The sequence below is a fragment of the Caretta caretta genome, chromosome 17 (genome assembly GCF_965140235.1).
Source record: "Caretta caretta isolate rCarCar2 chromosome 17, rCarCar1.hap1, whole genome shotgun sequence".
NCBI classification, from domain to species: domain Eukaryota; kingdom Metazoa; phylum Chordata; order Testudines; family Cheloniidae; genus Caretta; species Caretta caretta.
This window is the reverse complement of record NC_134222.1, coordinates 8,359,594-8,378,650: the sequence shown is the minus strand read 5'-3', so window position 1 is coordinate 8,378,650 and position 19,057 is coordinate 8,359,594. Positions and strand designations below refer to the sequence as shown.

Genomic DNA, 19,057 nt, shown 5'->3' with positions numbered 1-19,057 from the left:
ATTCTGAAGAGAAGACATTAAGGGACTATTTAAAACCCAGGGAAGTCAGTGGGAGCCTTTCCCTAGATGGGGGCTTTGGATCAGCCCCTACGGCATCAGCTGATCATTTAACTGATTTATGCTCTATTTTGAGACGACAAAAAAAGAGTCAGAAGGCTTTGTTTAATAAAAAGGTTTTTGTTTCCTGATCTCATACGTGTCATTTCACAGGGATCCTTTGACCCCCATCCTCAAACTGGTTGCTAACTAGAGTTTTGCTCTGAGTGTTCAGAAGGACATGAGTGCTGATGTTGAAAGCATAATGCTAGTGGTTCCAATGGTAAAGTTCTATGCCAAGCCATGTGCAGGTAGACACACTCACCTTAAATGCACAAGGCCCAGGGCTAAAATAGCTTTGTATCCAGCCACAGCTGAATGCATAAGACAGCACGGCTACTTACTCATTGCACATATACAGCGATGAGCATTAAAATCAGACCCTTCATCTCCAAGACGTACATCTCCTTGGGTTGAGGCCTGTTGCTAGAACAGTCAGTAGGAGGAACCTTATGCACTTGAGCAGATTGACCATCCCAGCTAATAGTGGAGAGTGGCACATACAAGCGGTGGCTTAAAAAGGTCAAAGTAGGAGGAGGACCCTACCATTTTCTTGGAAACTACTGTTGTGGTGGTGGTGTGTGGTGAAGAAGGGCATTATAATATCTTATGAGGATGGGCTGCTGCAGGAGGAAGAGAATGGGTGCAAAAGAAGAAATGTATCTGGAAGGAGTTCAGTGTGTGTGTGGAGGAGGGCGAGAAGAGGGTGTGCCTCAGATGGTCTCCACTCCCATTCCTAAATAGGTAAATGCCACTGTTTAGACTTGGTCAGGGTGGGAAATCTGTATTGATTGACAGACCAATAAAAATGGGGGGCCAGGGTGCTCCTTCCTCAGGAAAGTCTGAAATGCCCAATGCAAATTCCTGTATGTATAAGATTTTGAGACATTTCGAAGGAGAGATTTCATGCGAAGCCTATCCGTGATTCATCTTCCCTCTCCTAGCCTTTCACAGGATCCTTCCGGCAGACCAAAAGTGGATGGGGCTTATCTATGTAGCTTGGTGGTAGGCTTTGCTCTCTGACCTATACGGTGGCTCTCCCGCTCCTGCCCTATGGACCAGTCGCAGTGCTCTATCCCCATCCTGCTGGGAAGCAGGAAGAGGAGCACAGCCGGTGTCTCTGGCTCAACCGTGAAGAATGCTGCCTTAAGTGGTTAAGCCGCCCCTTTGGGCTGGGCTCACCAGCACCACATGGCTGATCACCACATTGCTGATCTCTTATCAGATGGTTGTTTAGACTTGGAAGGGGTAAATAACTCCCAGTTCCTTTGACAACACTTAAGGCTGAGCCACCATTTTATTGCATTAGCAAACATCAGATAGTTGTGAGGCCCATCCCTAATGACATGTCATAGAGGCCTCCTGGTGGCTCCTTATCTCCCAGTTATGATGTTTATTGTTGTTCACTGAATCTACAAGGTCACCCCAGGCTTTCTCATTCTCCACCTAAAATCTGAAAATTGAAGAACTGAGTAGGCGAGATGGGAGGGGGTGGAGAGTGAAGGATCATGGAACCTTCAGGTGGAAAATAATTGACCAATGAGGGACACCAAGGGCTCATCTCTGTCCCTCCTGCCCTTGTTCAAGTGGTTCTCAGTGTATGCTCTCACCTCTCTCCCTCCTTTGGAGCCTCTGTTGAAATGCCACATGCACCTTGTCAGGAGTGGGGCTGGGGAGGTGAGGCAGGAAGAGAGAGGATGAACCGAGCAGACGAGAAAAGAAATGCAGAGGGGCATGTTGTACACTGTGTCTTCTCTCTAGTCAGTGCTGGTGAGACTGGAGTCCTCTGTGTAGCCATCACACAGCAGAAGCAGCTGCAAGGCAAGCATCTCCTATGCTCCCCAGTAGTCAATATGCCTCAACTCTCATCTGGAGGGGCCACCTCTAGGTGCAAGAAGTAAGTCCCACTACCCATTTTCTGCTGAGTGCTAGCAAGGCAGCACCAGTTGCGTGGATGATGTGAAGTGGACACCTACCTAGTAGGCATGGAGGCCCAGCAAGCTAGGAGCCTAAATACTTGTGTGGATCTGGGATTGAGATCCTCAACTCATTTTACATAGGTCACGAAAAAGCCATCAGAGGGTCATAACTCCTGGCCTGTATGTAACATGAGCTTCCCCCCCCCCCCACCCCCAGCAACTTTTAACTCGTGTGACTGCATTTACTCAGCAGATCTCCATACGCTTGGCTGATCTTGGCAGCATTGAAAAGGCGAATGAACTGATCTTGGAACAATTTCTCCCATAGGCTGGGCACACACAGGCCCTTTTTTTGCAACATCTGGCGTGAAAACTATTTTCCCACTGTGTTCCCCATTGCAACTCTTGAGACCTTGGGCATGATCCAACACCCATTGACTTCAGTGGGAGTTGGATTAGGCCCCGATGAGTGTCCTTAACTACCAAGTCAGCTGACAGGATTGGACCCAGTGTACTGGTTGCATAAAAATCTTCTAAGAGTTATCGGCCCAATCTGCAACCTTGGAGTATTTCCCTTTGAATTCATTGGGGCTAATGGGAATTAGTATAAACAGGACTGATCTCGATGATCCAGAGCCTTTAGGGGACTAACTCTCATTCATTCCAAGGGGAGTTAGGTCCCTGAATACTTTTGAGGATCTTAGCACAATAAACGGACCTACTGGGATGTGTAGAATACTCGCAGAAATCCGTGGCGCTGAGGCTGCTTGGCACATTGGAGCCCTGGTTCAGGACAGAATGTTCTGCTCCTGTAATATTATGGAAGGAAAGACAGCATACGAATTACTGTCTGTATCACTCTGAACGTTTTATGAACACCTGAATGGTCCTGGAAGCTCAATCCCGAGTGTCATAAAATCATCCAGGTCCCATGACTCCACCTCTGCACATTGCAACATTTTTTTCTGTACGCTCTCTAACTCATGCATCCTGCTTGTTCCCTCCCAGTGTCCCCTGCAAGCCTGGTGATGTTCCACACCTCACTTATTCTGCACCTAGCAACAGGAACTTATTTTCCACAACATCACGCCGGTAACCAACGAAGTCCGAGGCGTGTTGCCATAGCGAAGCTCAGCCAGCTTGTCTAGTGCCATAGCGAGAAGCCCATTAACCTGAAAAAGACTGGCGCTTCAAGACTAATTGCCACCCTTCTGTGACTTGACAGGACCGAAGTGCCTACACCCAGAGACTGTGCTTTTCCATTTCCTTCATGCAGTATTTCCAAGAGATGTCTTGAGGATTTAAGTATTTGCCTTTGAGAGGGCATTGGCTCTCATGAGAAAATAAGAACAAAATGTACTGATGACTGACAGAAGAGGAAGACGAAGATCAAAACTATTTAAGTTATATTCCTTCACCAAATGGACTGATGAGACTTGGAGCAGTTACGTGGAGTTTGGAAGAAGGAATCGCATGTGCTGTTGAACTGAGCCAATTAAACTGTAAATATAGATAAACTTCTCTCCGATCCTTCCATCTCCATCTATACATAGAGAGTTATATTAAAGAAGTAAATTTTGTCCAATGGATGTAAACTACTGTAATTAAGTGCAATTTCCCCACCTGTATATATTGCGAACATTTTTCTTATTTCTCTTTTTGTAAAGGTCAGAACTGAAGGTTTTTCTTTATTTTTCTTTCTTTAAATGAACAAAATCGTGAGGAAACACCTGGGCCTAGTAAATTGTGAGGACAGACATAAGCTCATCCTTTGTACAGCTGTTACTAAAGGCTGACAAATCGTGGTTTGGTCAATAGTCCAGGCAAATATGAACCCAAATTTAGTGAAGGACCAGGAATGAAATACATAACCCAACCTCTGGCTACCCAGCAACCATGAAATGCACCATCCATCTGGTGGCTACTGCCAATATGCAAGAGCTCAAAAATTTCTGATATTCCCTGACATGTAGGCATTTTGAGTGAGAATGTTTAGGGGCAAGGGAAGAGGGAATTAAAACATGTGGACTGCTTTGGGAGTTTTCAGCTTACTGATGTGGGCAGTTTTCAAATGAGCCTGTAGCATTTGCTGCTATGTACCTGGGCTGGTAACAATACTTTTTAGTGAGAACTTTCTACACCTCTGAAGGGGTTTGGAGAAATCCTGATCTTCTTTGGAGCTGGGGGGAAGAGTGAGAAGTGAAATTCCAATATCACCTCCGGAAGTGGGAAGGGGTTTGTTGCCTAATATCACCTGGTCTCCTGCCCAATAAAATCTATTAATATAAGCCAATTATCTTACATTCAAGCCTTGTTAACTTTCCCTTTACAATTAACAAGCCAAGGCCATAGTTCTGATGCTACTTCCTAGCCTGTTGCTGGCTTTCCCTCCTCTGCAATTGGATACAATATCTCTAGTGCCAGGAGTGGGAGTGTTTCATGCTGACAGCCAGATACCCATTGCCACAAAGAGCCTCATTGTCATACCATGACTCAGACTGAATAGTGTCTTGCTCAGCAAGTAATGCCTTTGAATTCAGTAGGACTACGCATAGTGTGAGGTACTACTTAGTCCAGTATGGATAAAGGTATCACAACCTGGCCCTAAACCGGAAAAGTACATGCTGGAAAATGACCATAAAGGGGCTGTGATGGCTTTGAGTGCATATCTCCATTGCCACCCATTGATGCACTGGCAGAACTGCTGTATTGGGCTGTTCTTTACTTGTTGGCTGTAGAGGTATTTGAGAAAGTTATTTCCTGGAAGAGGGGAGAATTATTAAGCTAAAGGCCCATTTGGGAGGGGTGTGTAGCTAACAAATTTTTTATCTCTTCCCATTCCAAATTCATTTCAACAGAAGACTGGAGTCTAATCCTGCTTCCTTTGAAATCCATAACGAAACTTTCCTTAACATCGGAGGGACCAGAATTAAGGCCTTTGGCAAGGAGACCAAGTGATCAACTAGTAGCCAGCAGGGGAGCGCACAAATAACAAATTCCTCTGGGTCCTCCTCCAAACTTGGAGCGAGATACTGGAACTTTTCTCCATCCTGCTAACCGCTCTAGAATGTAAATCAGACAGCTAGCATCTCCCCAGCTTGTAGCTACTATAGGAAAAAAGGGATACTGGGCCAGACCCTCAGCTGATTGTAAATCAGCATACTTCTATTGAAGTCAGTGGAGTGACACTGATTTACACTAGCTAAGGATCTGGTGTAAAATTTTCAAAAGTGCCTAAATCCCATTTTCAAAGGGACTTAGGGACCTGCATCTTGTTTACTTGCAATGATACGTAGGTTCCTAAATGCCTAAGTCACTTGAAAATTGGACAGGCTCCTAAACCATTTAGACACTTCTGAAAAGTTTTTTACCAGGTGCCTTAATTCCAAACTCCATGAGCAATTAAAAAGGGTAAACCTCATTAGAGTCTTCCTGTGAACAGAATGATCAATACTAAATATAAAAGAAACAGATTCTCTTTTGGGGGCAGGGACCATCTTTTACTTTTGTGTTTGTACAATGCCTAGCACAACGGGGTCCCAATCCTCATTGGGATTAGTAAGAATTACTGGATGACAAATAATAAATCATTATGAACTGGAAAGCCATCTTTGGAATGAAATTTATTTTGATGTATACTATAATTAAATACCATTTCTTCTGGCTCACTGTCGCTGTGTGATGTATATCTGAGGCACAGGTAATATTGCATTAATATCCTCATCCCTTCATTGACAAAAACAAGATGAATTTAAATGTTTGCAAAGTAATTCTAGGGTAGACCTGTCATAAGCACAAGGTGAGTGCTTGTAACTGCCATACTACAGATGTTGATTCAACAGGCTGTGTGGAAAGCAGAATGAGTTTTCTCATCAAAGAATAAAGCTAAATGTTTCCCTCGCTCTTGAAACATTGATCTTGATTTCCAGTTGGCCAGATTTAATAAATCAAATATTTCATATTACTATCGCAGATTTAATCTGAAAAAGAAATGGGCTCCAGAAAAAACGTTTTATTCTGGATTGCCAGCAGCCCAAAGTTTGAGGGTGTTTATATCTGGGATTTGGATTCACTCCATTATAAAGACAGGGGCCATTTACAAAGTCCAGTTCAGAATTCAAAATTAGAGCACCTTTGTCTGAAATTTTGGGGCCATATCTCTAGTGGATTGAACCTGGAGCTGGAAGTCAGGGAACTAAAGTTCTAATACCCGCTATGGCACTAACGGTGTTGACATTATTCTACCAAGGCTTGAACCTCAACCATCAACTGACTGTGACACCTAACTATAATCATTAAGTAAGTCACTTAGGATGTAACATTCAAAAGGGTAGACAAAGAGCTCCCATCCGGATAATCTCTCTGTGACTCATTTACCCCATCTATAAAATGGGGGTGAAGGACGCTTACCTTTGTAAAATTCTTTGAGGTCTTTGATTGCAAAGTGCTAGATAGGTGCAGAGTATTGCTGGTTTATTAAATCCTGCTCTTTGTCAAATGAACAACTACAAGACTATTAAAGCACAAAAAGGAGGAGCTTCAGGCCCAGATCCTCAAAGGTGTATTAAAGGCTCCTAATTTCCTAATTCTGGGCCTAACCAACTTTGCGGATCTGGGCTTCAGTGTTTTGGGTTAATCTGCATCGGTGTCTTAGTTTGGGCACTTATCTGAAATTTGTCTGTCTGAACCTGTTTGTTCAAGAATATCCGGCTTAGAATCTCGGGGCAATGGCTTTCTTGGGAGATTTCGGGTGTCCCTTGGTTCTCGCTGGAGCAGAAACACCGCTATAAGGAGAACTTTTCTTGTGAAGTGTCTGTATTTCTGCATCCTCTCCAGCCAGTAGTTGGAAGCATAAAGCTGAAAGCAATTAACAAGCATCAAAACTATAAGAGTCTAAATGACAATGATCAAATAGTTCTTTAATTAATAAAGCTTTTGGGAAAAGATTCAGCTCAGTTTAAGTGCAGCTGTTTGCAGTTCCCTGGGGACCAATCCCTCTCCCTTCAGCTGAACTGAATTCGACAATGAATTTTCGACAGTTTCATGCTATGTACTGAAAAGAAAAGGAGTACTTGTGGCACCTTAGAGACTAACCAATTTATTTGAGCATAAGCTTTCGTGAGCTACAGCTCACTTCCGATGAAGTGAGCTGTAGCTCACGAAAGCTTATGCTCAAATAAATTGGTTAGTCTCTAAGGTGCATCCGATGAAGTGAGCTGTAGCTCACGAAAGCTTATGCTCAGATAAATTGGTTAGTCTCTAAAGTGCCACAAGTACTCCTTTTCTTTTTGCGAATACAGACTAACATGGCTGCTACTCTGAAACATGCTATGTACTGCTGATGAAACAGTCTGAACTTTACTCTTAAATATTGGCAATTTCACAATGCATTGGGCTTAGCTGCAGACAAAAGACCACGTTCAGATCCTGTTATTAATGCTGACTAGTATCTTACTCCGTGAGTGTCCCCACTGAAGTTTATAGGCCAGATCCCGGGGGCTGGGGTGTAAATCAACATGGTTCCACTGAAGTCATTGGAATTATGCCAGTTTATACCATTTAAACCAGCTGAGGCTATGGCTTAATGGTACTCCACATGGAGTGAGATACTACCCAGCATTAGTAGAAAGAGAATCTGGCCCTAAATAACTTGCTATGTCTTATCTGATGCTTTGGGCAGAATGCTACTTTTTGTTTTGCATCCCATGTGGTCTCACTTCTGAACCATCTTTAAAACGGTCATAAAATGATGATTTTTTTTAAAAAAAAGAATAAATTTTGTTTTTCAAATACACTGTTATTTGAAGTGCCCATTTCCTACTTCTTTCCCCAAATGAAAACCATACCCTAGAGAAAGGGGAAGAACAGAGGGCAAATGAGAATCTCTATGACAGACGCCTGGCAAGATGGAGATTACTAGATGTGAGGACCTCAGAAACATAATAAATACTACAAGGCAGATAAGAAAGTGAAAGGACACAAGGGTGAGAAGATGTGGGTGGAAAATGCAGTCAAGCCAGGGAAGCATTTATATCAGAGCCAAACATTTACCAGCCTCTCTGGAAAGGGGAAAACCAAGATGGTGGCTGAAAATTCAAATAACTCAGCATTTAATGGAGGCAACAGTAAGCAATACCATACAAGATACAGGCCGTGATCCTGCATGCAGGCAGACCTCGGCACCATGCAGAGCCCCACTAAAGTCAATGGGGCATTGTGTGGGTGCAAGAATGAACTTGGGCACAGCCATTGGCAGGATTAAAGCCTTCTGATATTGATGTAGCAGAAGTGGTAAGAGACAGAAAATCCGAATTTAGATCAGAGCTGATTCTGAGTTCCTGTGCATCAGCAAGTCTAGGAAACATCAGCAAGACAGAAGCCTCAGTTGAGCGACGAGTCTCATCTCTTTCATTTGCTAGAAAGACACAGCATTATGCAGCCTTGGGACTCTTCTCCCACCCTATGTCTGTCTTGTCTGTTGTTCCTGTAAGCTCTTCTGAGCAAGGGCTGTCTCTTACGTGTTTTTACAGCACCTAGGGGTCTTGGCTGAGGCCCGAGGTTCTGCAGTAATACAAATAATAACCAGCTATGGAATTTCATGAAAGATTATTTACTTCCTGGCATATATTTATGAAGGCTGCAACTATAATAGTTCTGACTTAATTAGATTATTAATATGGTGAACACTTGTTAAGATTAAGAACTAAAACATTTCCCATCTTCATGAAATGATTCAAGAGGCTTCTCCACCCTAGAAACGTTCATTGGCTAATCTATCTCCTTTTACAGAGTCATTCTGTATAACATACCATCGCTTGCAGCCCACACAGTCTGTGGTTGCATGGGGGACAAGGGGGCGGAGAGCCGAAGATCATGAAGTGAACGGGAGTCTTTCCATTGACTTCAGTGAGGGCACTGGATCAGACCCCAGGCCTCATGTGCCTAAGTGCTTTCCTGAATCGGGGCTTAAGTGAAACTGAATTCTGCTCTGTCACAAAAGACTCACTGAGCTCATTCATACAGCTGGTTTAGACATACTGGGTCTGCAATCACTTAATGAGCAAATATGAGGATTCTCAGGTTGCATCTACAGGAATGAGATTGTACTTTTTTGTGATTACTAGTGCTATAGGTACCACATCCCAAAAGGCTACCAGCCACCCGGACTACCTTGTAGGCACTGAACTCATCTATGATCGACAAAATTTACATGGGTGCAACTCATCACAGAATTTGTGCCATTCTTTCTAATGTGACCATTTTATTAATTATTCCTAAATAACAGTAAGTGAGGGCAGCGGAAGGAGAACAAACCTAAAATACACAAGATACTACAGTACCAAAACGAATAATGCAAAAGCAACCCATGTCACTTTTTGGTCACTGTTTAGCTTGTTCAGGATGAAATGCAATCTGTTTGCTTTACAAAATTGAGCATGAACTGAAAGGGATTTTTTTTTTGTCTGATGTGCCCCCCCAAAAAAGGAAAACAGTGTTATCTTTCATTTTAGAAGTAATCCTGTATTAACTGCTCCTAATAAAACCAGTATTTTTTAAAAAGTGTATAGCTCTACTATGTATTTTTGTCACACAACTGTGGTAATGGGTATGTACAGATGCTAGAACAACAGGGCCCCAATCTCAAGTGAGACCTCCAGGTGTTCTCATAACACACACAGTAATATGCATGGTAAATGTGCCATCAAATTTTTAAGAGAGATGCAGTTTTCATAATGTTCAAGGACCCTCTTCTCTGACTTCCTTTCCTAGGGGTGTTTAGGTTTTTGTGTGTGTTAGTGATGGAATTGTTGTGAAGAGAAGAGTGACAAATGCTGGTTACATGACAAAGTTCATCTATGAGCAATAGAATTTTACAAGGCAAGATAATTATTTTACAGTTCAAAACTTTAACAAGGGAATTCCTTGTGAATGGAGATCCGTACACGGCTGCAAGATAAATTTTTATAGATCACTACTTTATATTAGTAACAACCCGCATTCTGACTCGCTACAAAACAAAGGGCCACCACTTTACATTCGCGATTACTGCCACCTATAAGAATAATAAAGCAAGTCATTAGCAGCTGACTTTTCCATGACACCCAGTGGGGCAATAATGCCATTATTACATGACAATAGATGGTTAGGAGCACAGCAGGTCAAAAGACCCATAATTATGTTCTAATTCGCCTTTACAGTGAATATGTAGAGTTGGATTAAAAAAAGAAACCCTGAGAATTCTTATTATAATCAACCAAATAAAAGTCATAACAACACCCCTGAATCTGCTCTAACTCACACTGGGGTGGGCAGTACCTTGAACCACCTGACAATATGGGGCCTAAAAAGGTGGCTTAAAGCCACCTTCCCCTCCCCCAAATCATTCCATCCTGTCCTAAATGAAAGGATGGGAAAATTGGTCTCGATGACACACTGCACCAGCCCTGTGCATTCAAAGATCATGAACCCCAAAATAATGAGATTGAGATTGTAAAAAATAATAAATGTTCTGTTCTTATGTCTTGTGGTTCCTGAGCCTTTAGGAGTCTAAAACCCGAAGCTTTTCCTCTGCAACAGTGAGGGCTAGAAACATCTTTCTGACCCTACCCTCAGTGAGAGCTGAAATTCTCACGTAATCTGTGACCCTAGGAGCTGGGGCTTTACAGAAAAGACCAAATACCATGAACTCTGTGATCAGATCATGAGAGTTGCCACCCTGGGCTTGATGTGGTCCTTTGGAATCACGAGAAAGCACCACCAAATTACAAACACCAGATTCCCTGCTGCAGCATTTAGATGGATAGCTCTCCCAGGGACACACTGAAGGTAATGGGAGGTTTCTGGGCATTGATACTGAAGGATCTGGCCCACGTTTAATTATTGTTTTAAAAACAGAACCATGTAGGAATAAAGTACAAAGGGCAAATTTTCTCTCTCTCTCTCTCTCTTCCATTTTGCCCTCAAATGGATATCAATTACTGTACAAAAGTAGCTTTGTGGTCCACTTCTGGCCTCTGGCCAGCACAGTAGTGTTCACAGAACAGCTGTCCAGCTGTGTGTATTTATTACTCCTGCCGGGAGAATGAATAATAAGGGAAGGTGTTTTGTGGCTGGGTTCTAACATGCAACAGTGTTGGGGGCAGTTTACACATATTTCACAGGGGGGAACCTAAGGCATGGAGTGGAGAAGTGACTTGCCCAGTGTCACACAGCCAGTCAGTGGCAGAACTGGAACCCAGGAGTCCTGCATCCCACCCTCCACTACGCTAACCTCTAGTACCAATCTCCAGGGCCTCCTTCTGCAAAGTGGCATGAGCCTAGAGAACTTGCTCAGCAGAAAATGCTGCTACAATCCTTCCACAATGGCCTGATAACAAACTGGTTTCTGTTCCACGTTCTGTTTGCTTTCTCCTGATCAGATGGCTCTCGGGACGAAACCAACAGGCATTCCCATTGGCTCTGGGGCAGTGTGTGGCAAAGAGCTTCTCAAAAGTTTGGTGGTGAGCCTCTGTAGCTGCAAGTCTGACAAGAGGGGCGGGAGGCGGCATGACCTCTTTGTTACCCCCCAGAAGAAAGTGAGGCAAGGCTGACACCTGTTCAGACAAGTCAATCCCATTTACCAATTGTCTTGTATTTGCTCTGAAGGAGCACTGGTGATACTGCAGGCTAAGCTGGGTCAAAATCAGGTTACCGCCTCCTTTGGCACCACTTGCATTAGAGCCGTGATAGTGTGGCTCTGGTTTTGGATTTTATCTGAGAGCAGCTGCACGGGGTTTTCCCCCCGTCAGTGAGTGAATAATAATTGGCATTTAGAACACTTATAATCCTTAGATCTTGTTTTATAGACAGGGGAACTGAGGCACAGAGCGGTGACGTGACTTGCCTGACGCGGCACAGCAGGTGGGCCAAAGGATTCTGGCCTCTTGACTCCCACTCTGGTGCCCCGTGTGCAGGAACTTGTTGTGGAGTTTCAGCCATTCCCTCGTGCTTGTTGGAACACCTCTGTCTGTGACCCACTGATCTTCTCTCCTCTGCGTGTGGCCCAACAGAAAGGCGATACAGTTGCAGTGAACTCCTCTTCTATCCCCGTATCATTGTATCATTTCAGACATCCCATCGTGCCGTAAAGACAAGTGGGACTGGTCCGGAACTTGTGCAAATCCGCATCATGCACTAAGGAGTCTGGTCCTGGGCTGAACTCTAGGACTGATGTTGTGCTGATTCACACAAGCTGAGGACCTGATCCAACCAGGTTTGGATTTGAAACACCCGTCGAGAGGTGAAAGGATCCATAACCCATTGCCAATCCCTGAACCATCTCGTCCCTTTAGATTTTCATCCCAATTTAATTGTCCGTTTTTCATCCTCAGAGTTTCTTTGGGAACTTTCTTCTCGAAAACTACAGCAATCCACTCTGAGTTCTCAAGCAGATGCCAAAGACAAGAAGGAATAATGCCAGCTTATGTTCTGCTCTAACCATTAGGGATCTAACTTTCAACTGACAGCTCATCTATATTTAGCTATTTCAGCAACTCCAAAAATGTTTGGCACAGATAGATGTAAACTTAATAGTCTAGTTAAACAACAGCAAACTACTCTGGAACACGTAACTTTTCAAATCTTGTTCTACCAGTTCAGCTGGTTAGCCAAGAACTAAAGGCCCAATTCTTCTGGCATACTGAAGTCAATGGAGAATGCTGACATTTCAGTAACAGCAGGATTGGACCCTGTGGTAATATGTGGCTCTTCACTATGCATAAAGAAATACAGTGAGTTCCTTTCCATCTTATTCCCAGAATGCTTTGCAGAAAAGCATCATGCATCGCTTGCAAACACTTTCTATCACATGTTTTTAGGCAAGCCCTTCTGTCAGCATTGTTAATATGTGCTATCAGAGATACTTTATTATGAGATGGGTCAAAAGGGAAAGCATTGTTTCTCCTCTGTGGACAGCAAATATGCTCCGCTCTTTGAAGTCTTTGAGAAGATTTGCTTAGACTGATGTCAGAGTTTGACTGGTACACAGAAAGGAATTCAGAAATTGATTACATTTGTAGGCCCGTATGTTAGTACACATTGTTAGCTCCCATCTATCTGTATTGTGTTTGTGTCTCAAGATCAGATATGCGGCGACTGTAGAAGTCTTTACATTAGGCTGGTGGTGTCGCTTTTGAACCTATGCATTGTTTGTATATACTATGTTCTGTGATTTATCTCATGCATTGACCAGACAGATGTCTTTGCAATAGTGTGGCAGCCTCAAAAACCTTGAGACGTGGCAGGACATGAATGAAAAAATGTTTGTAATCATAATGACAGTAATGAATTGAGAATATTTATACTAACATCTTACTTTTATGTGGCACCATATTCATACCTAAGAACCTCAAAGTGCTCTACAGATGAATGAATACAGAATACTTCATCCACCAGTGAAATGCAGCCACCTCTGGGGAGAAATGTGACAATCATTTGAAAACACACAGCCATTTAGGGTTTAATTTAAATTGAAAATAAAAGGGGAATTCAGGTAGAAAAAGTTAATTAGAAGAGCTGAAATATAGCCAGGAAACCAGGTTTACCACCCTTCCTCTCCCTAAAAGACTGTTGCATGACTGCAAGTGATTAGGAATGAGGTTTTATATCGAACCCAGCAGTACAGAGCCCCCAACACCAACTAAACTGTATTGGTTTAGTACAGACATAGAGGGTAGAGTGGACTAAAGAAAAGCACTTCCTATGGAACCTAGTAAAGAAAGAGGTGCTGAGGCTCAAGTAATTAGTTGCTGGGGCTCAAGCAATTTTTTTATATTTATAACTGACATGCCAAGCCCAGAGGTGCCGGGGTTATGAACTGCCAAGCCTAGAGGGGCCGGGGCTCAGCGCTGGTGAGCCTTGGCGGTGGACCCAACTATTATTAATAATTGGAGATCTCCCATCCCATCCACATGCAATATGACAGGATCGCAGCACACACGTTATATGGCTGTTGAATACATCCAATTGTACTAAATGGCATACAACATTTTTCCTGGCGGAGGTTCCCTTTGAATTCCCCCAGGGCTGGCTGTTGGCACAAACAAAGCAAGATGCCACAGGGAGCCCTGCTCCAAGGGACCCCAAGATTCCATGCTAATTCTGCAACTCGGGGCTTGTCAACCTCCCTCTCTGAAGGCATAACTAAAGTAGCAGATGACTCAAGGCTCCTTCCAGGATCTTCAAGGCCCACAAATTTTAAGACTGGCTCTGGATACCCCCCTCAGGTTTCAGTAAGCCTTGACCCCTCCTCCCCCATCACCCACTGGTCAACATTTGAAATACTTCTTGTCAGCCTCCCCCCAATAATTAAAAGCATAGCTGAATATATTGTTTGCTTCTATAGTTACAGTCTCTGGTGCAATCGTGTCTCCTTCCCAACCACTGTTAAAATTGCTGTATTGTGTAGCTAATCACTGTGGAGTCCTGCTGGGTAAACCTTGTAAACCTTCCCTTGCTGGTGCTCGCTGTTTGCTCGGCAAAGACTCCTTGATTTACTCCCATGCAGCCACTTAAGATCCCTTGCTTACCTTCTCACCGGTGAACCATAGGAGATCCCCAACACAGATTAGACAGACAAGACAACGCTCTGTCTGCTTTAGGAGACAAACTGACAGAAGCTTCTTGAATTTAAACTGGTTTAATTGCGTATGTTCAAAATCAATGTTTGACAACATGAAGTGAGGCACCCGCTACATTACACAGGAGTTGGAGTTGGACTATTTACTACTGGGGCAAATAGATAAACAAGTAAATAAAAGCCACTGCTGAAGTGTCCAAAGATAAAGACCCATTGGGAGGCTCTGGGCTTCATCTATTCAAATGATACCCAGAGTCTGGTTGACCTCTGCTTTGTACCTTGTGTATTCATTTACTCCTATGCAAAGGGAGGGATATATTATTATTATTATTCATGTTTATTATAGTAGTGCCTAAGGACCAACCAAGAACAGGGCCCCCATTGTGCTAGGTATTGTACAAATACACAGTCGTAGAGAGTCCCTGCCCTGAAGAGGTTACAGACAAAATGGTAGTGTAACTTATGGCCACGCCGCACAAGGGAAAATGACTAAGGGGCAAGGGAGTGGAGAATCAGGCCCAAATTCACCACACATTCCCCTCAGTGAAATGCATTCCAAGGACAATTTGATAGTTATGCAAAAAGAGAGCGGCGGTGACCAACAGGAGTAAAGAAAGCAAGAAAGGGAAGAGCATAAGCAAGTGTTGTGGATTCCCTTCTTCAGAATATTTTGAAATCCTGGACGAACAGGGTGCACGGGTGTGATAAATGAAGGCAGGGCAGCTCCCTTTTATGGACACCCAGCTAGCCAGTTAGCTGTAAAATCCCTCTCGGTAGCTGTTCTCTGCTTTCTTTACCTGTAAGGGGTTAAAAAGCCTCCCTGCATAGGTACAAAAAAGAAAAAGAAAAAAAGGGGAGTGAGCACCTGACCAAAAGAGCCAATGGGAGGGCTAGAACTTTTTAAAATTGGAAAAAAACTTCCCTTTGTTGTCCGTTGTTCTCTCTGGGCTGCAGGGACACGGAGCAGCAATGCTATAAGCAGGAATGCTGTGTAAGGTTTGAACCAGGTATGAAAAATCATCTTCCATACCTAGAAGAATTCATTGAGACAGGGAATGTTTAGATAGACATGATCAGGTTTATTTCTTAATTTTGGCTTGTGGATCGCCTCTGTGCTAACCCCAGATGCTTTTGTTTGCTTTTAACCTTTAAGCTGAACCCCAAGAAAGCTATTTTGGGTGCTTAATTTTTGGAATTGCTCTTTTAAAATCTAGCAAAAGCCTACATTCCAGATGTATTTTCTTTCTTTTTGTTTTAATAAAATTTACCTTTTTTAAGAACAGGATTTGGATTTTTGCGTCCTAAGAGGTTTGTGCATATGCTGTTTGATTAGCTGGTGGCAACAGCTAATTTCCTTTGTTTTCTTTCGCAGCTCTTCCCCGGAGCAGGGTGAAAGGGCTTGAGGGTACCCCACAGGAAGGAATTCCCAAGTGCTCCTTCCTGGGTTCACAAGGGTTTTTTTGCATTTGGGTGGTGGCAGCGTTTACCAAGCCAAGGTCAGAGAAAAGCTGTAACCTTGGGAGTTTAATACCAAGGAGTGGCCAGTATTCATTTTTAGAATCTTTGCAGGCCCCCACCTTCTGCACTTGAAGTGCCAGAGTGGGGATTCAGCCTTGACAACAGGTTGCAACTGCCACCCAGCTGCTTTATTTGCCACTGTCATCAGCACTTACGCAGCAGATTCCTTGGGATCTCAGTGAACTGGGAAGCATTGCAGGGCTCTCACATTATTAAACAACTAAACAATCACACTGCCCTTAGGTGGGACGCTGTCTGGCAGTATAGGGAAAAAGATGTGCAAGTTAGGTAGTTTATAATAATCAGCCAAATCCTGTAGCCCAGACACTCACAAAGCTCTAACTCATTCCCCACTCCAGCAAGGTACCAAAGCTTTTGTGTAGTTGTAGGCATGCAGATAGTCCCACAGATGTCAATAGAATACTAACATGCTTCAGGTTAGACACAGGCTTAGGCATCTTGCTGAATCAGGGACTATGTTAATTGAGCTGATCCTACAAAGTGCTGAGCATCTTCAGCTCCCATAGGTCCATCCTAAAAGTTGGAGGTGCTCAGTGCAGGTGCCAGGAGGGTCTCTATGTGTGGAGCAGCTTCCAGGATTGGGGCCTTCACTAAGGGCTTATCTACATTTACCGCGGGGGGGGGGGGAGATTGACGTGTGGCAATCGTTGCATCGGCGATCAATTTAGACGGTCTAGTGAACACCCGCTAAATCGACAGTAGATCCTGTCGACTCCTGTACTCCACCTGAAGCGCAAGGGGAGTCGACGGGAGAGCATCTCCCATCAACATAGGGTAGTGTGGATCCCGTGGTAAGTAAATCTAAGTACCTCAACTTCAGCTGCATTATTCATGTAACTGAAGTTGCATAACTTAGATTGATCTCCACCCGTAGCGTAGACAAGCCCTAAGAATTTTACAGAAGGTCTGAGGACCTGATTCAGCAAAATATCCTTATGCAGCAAAGCACTTAATCAAGACTTAATCTGAGATCTTCAGAGGCCATTGGGATTAGGGTTGAGAGAGCTCTGTGGTGGTTTGAATCCCTATTACTAAGTATTATTGTTATACTTACTAATTATTTGTATTACCATAGCACTTAGGTGCCCTGGTCATGGACTAGGAGTAGTTTGAGGTTTCATTTGATCTTTTTTTAAATGTTAATTAGTTTTTCACCATTAATTTAAGGAAACTGTCAGATATAAAAAACAAATAAATTATTCCTAATAAAGATATGGCCAAACTCAAGAACTTGGCTCTAAATCCAGGCTGAGATCTGAATTCACAGCTTGAACCCATCTCTGTATTAGCATACCAGATCCAAAGATGCGGAAGTTTAGCAAAATCAACATCTGAAATTCAAACACCACAGTTTGGAAGTGTGAGAAACTGAGGTTTTGATTCTGCCCATTCACAGAATTATGACTGCAGTAGAAAGGTATAACAAAGAGTTGATGCACAAACAGGAAGAAATATTCTTATGGAGAGATTATGAGAAGAAACTTTAAAAAAACAAAGACTGAAAAAAACAAAGTAATAGCAGTTTGATGGAGAAATGATGGAGGGAAGAAGACAAAGTGTAGTGTGGCTCTAAATTGTGATTTTGATACCATGGTAATGGATAATTTAGAAAGGCCTAGAATAGATGGAAATTTGGTTGTGAATCCAGATCCTGAGTTTGGATTGAGGTGTTGGTTCAGACCCACCACTAATTCCTAATGAAATGGAAGCCTGTGCTGTGCAAACAGTAAAGGTCCTTGTCTGAAATAAAGTCTTGTCCTGCTTCTGGGAAGAACAAGGAAACCATTTTTTTAAAGAAACATGCAACAGCCCAGAATTCATGTTTATCCAGATCCACACAAAACTTGAACCACAAAAGTTTTGCATTCTGCTATATACCAATAAAATTTTATTTTCAGGTGCTTTTAAATTTGGCAAAATTAGTTCTCCCCTCCTTAATTTAGATGTTCCAAAAATGGATCCTTATTAAAACTGAACCCCAATTACCCAACGGTTCCTCTTTTCAAGTAATAACAGGGATCATTTGTCTTCGTCAACTGAACAGAGACCAGCTATCACCTACTGTCTCCCCCTTAAGAAGAATGCATTTGCCTTAGAAAGAAGGCAATGTCCTTAAAAACTTTTCAAGGGCTTCTTGAATAGGGGATCAAAGGTCCCACAGGGCTGGAAGCTGTTTTTGCTGAGCAAAATGTGGGTTAAAAAGAAAAGTAAAAGTTTTTCTGCAGTGATGGGGATTACAACACCCTTGGGAAGGATAGGAACGTGAGGTCAAGAAGTTGTGACCAGGTTAGCAACACAAGGAACAGAAGGAGAAGACAAAAGCACAGAAAGTGGAAATGGACAGATGAATGCAGAAGCATGTTTCCTTGCTGAAAGAGAATAGGTACTACATCAATTCATACTGAGAGCTAAAGGACTGAGTGCCTGTTAATGGATCGGGTGACACAGCGGGGATCAGAGGTCATGAGTGCACTCAGATAGGCTAATTGGCTGTTATGTGCATATTAGCAATAATAATTTAGTATGATACTAAGGGGGAAACTGATAGTTAAGAGGTTTACTTACAAAAATAGTAACATTACTCATATCATATAACAACTAAAACTGTGTAAATAATAATAATAATTCTTTGAACTTATCCAGAACCTTTCATCTGAGGATCGCAAAGTGCTTTACAGAAATATTGTCCCCACTGTATAGATGATGAAGTAGAATTAAGATCCTTTATTTGTCCTTTAAATCCTATCTATATTTCTATAGTTAGCTGCTACATATGAGAATATAGGGCCTGAGCCAAAGCCCATCAAAGTCAGTGAACCACTTCCCATTGACTTGGTGGGCTTTGGATCAGGCACATGGATATCAATTATTGACCAAATGATGTCCC

General features: G+C 42.9%; 1 protein-coding gene across 10 annotated transcripts in view; it reads left to right on the top strand.

The window, feature by feature from the left end:
* The window catches only part of HNF1B (HNF1 homeobox B), an 81,214-nt gene that overhangs the window by 57,607 nt on the left and 4,550 nt on the right, over positions 1 to 19,057 (top strand). For 3 of the 10 annotated variants that reach the window (XM_075120675.1, XM_075120679.1, XM_075120674.1), the window contains exon 10: positions 3,024 to 5,678. Coding sequence is in view for 5 of the 10 variants with exons in the window: in XM_075120679.1 (XP_074976780.1) it covers positions 3,024 to 3,044 (21 nt within the window). In the remaining 5 variants the exon portion in view is untranslated. Of the gene's footprint in view, positions 1 to 1,857; positions 1,994 to 3,023; positions 5,679 to 12,123; positions 15,877 to 19,057 lie in introns of those variants that run through there. The other 7 variants (XR_012665309.1, XR_012665308.1, XM_075120673.1 and 4 more) reach the window with 5 other exon arrangements.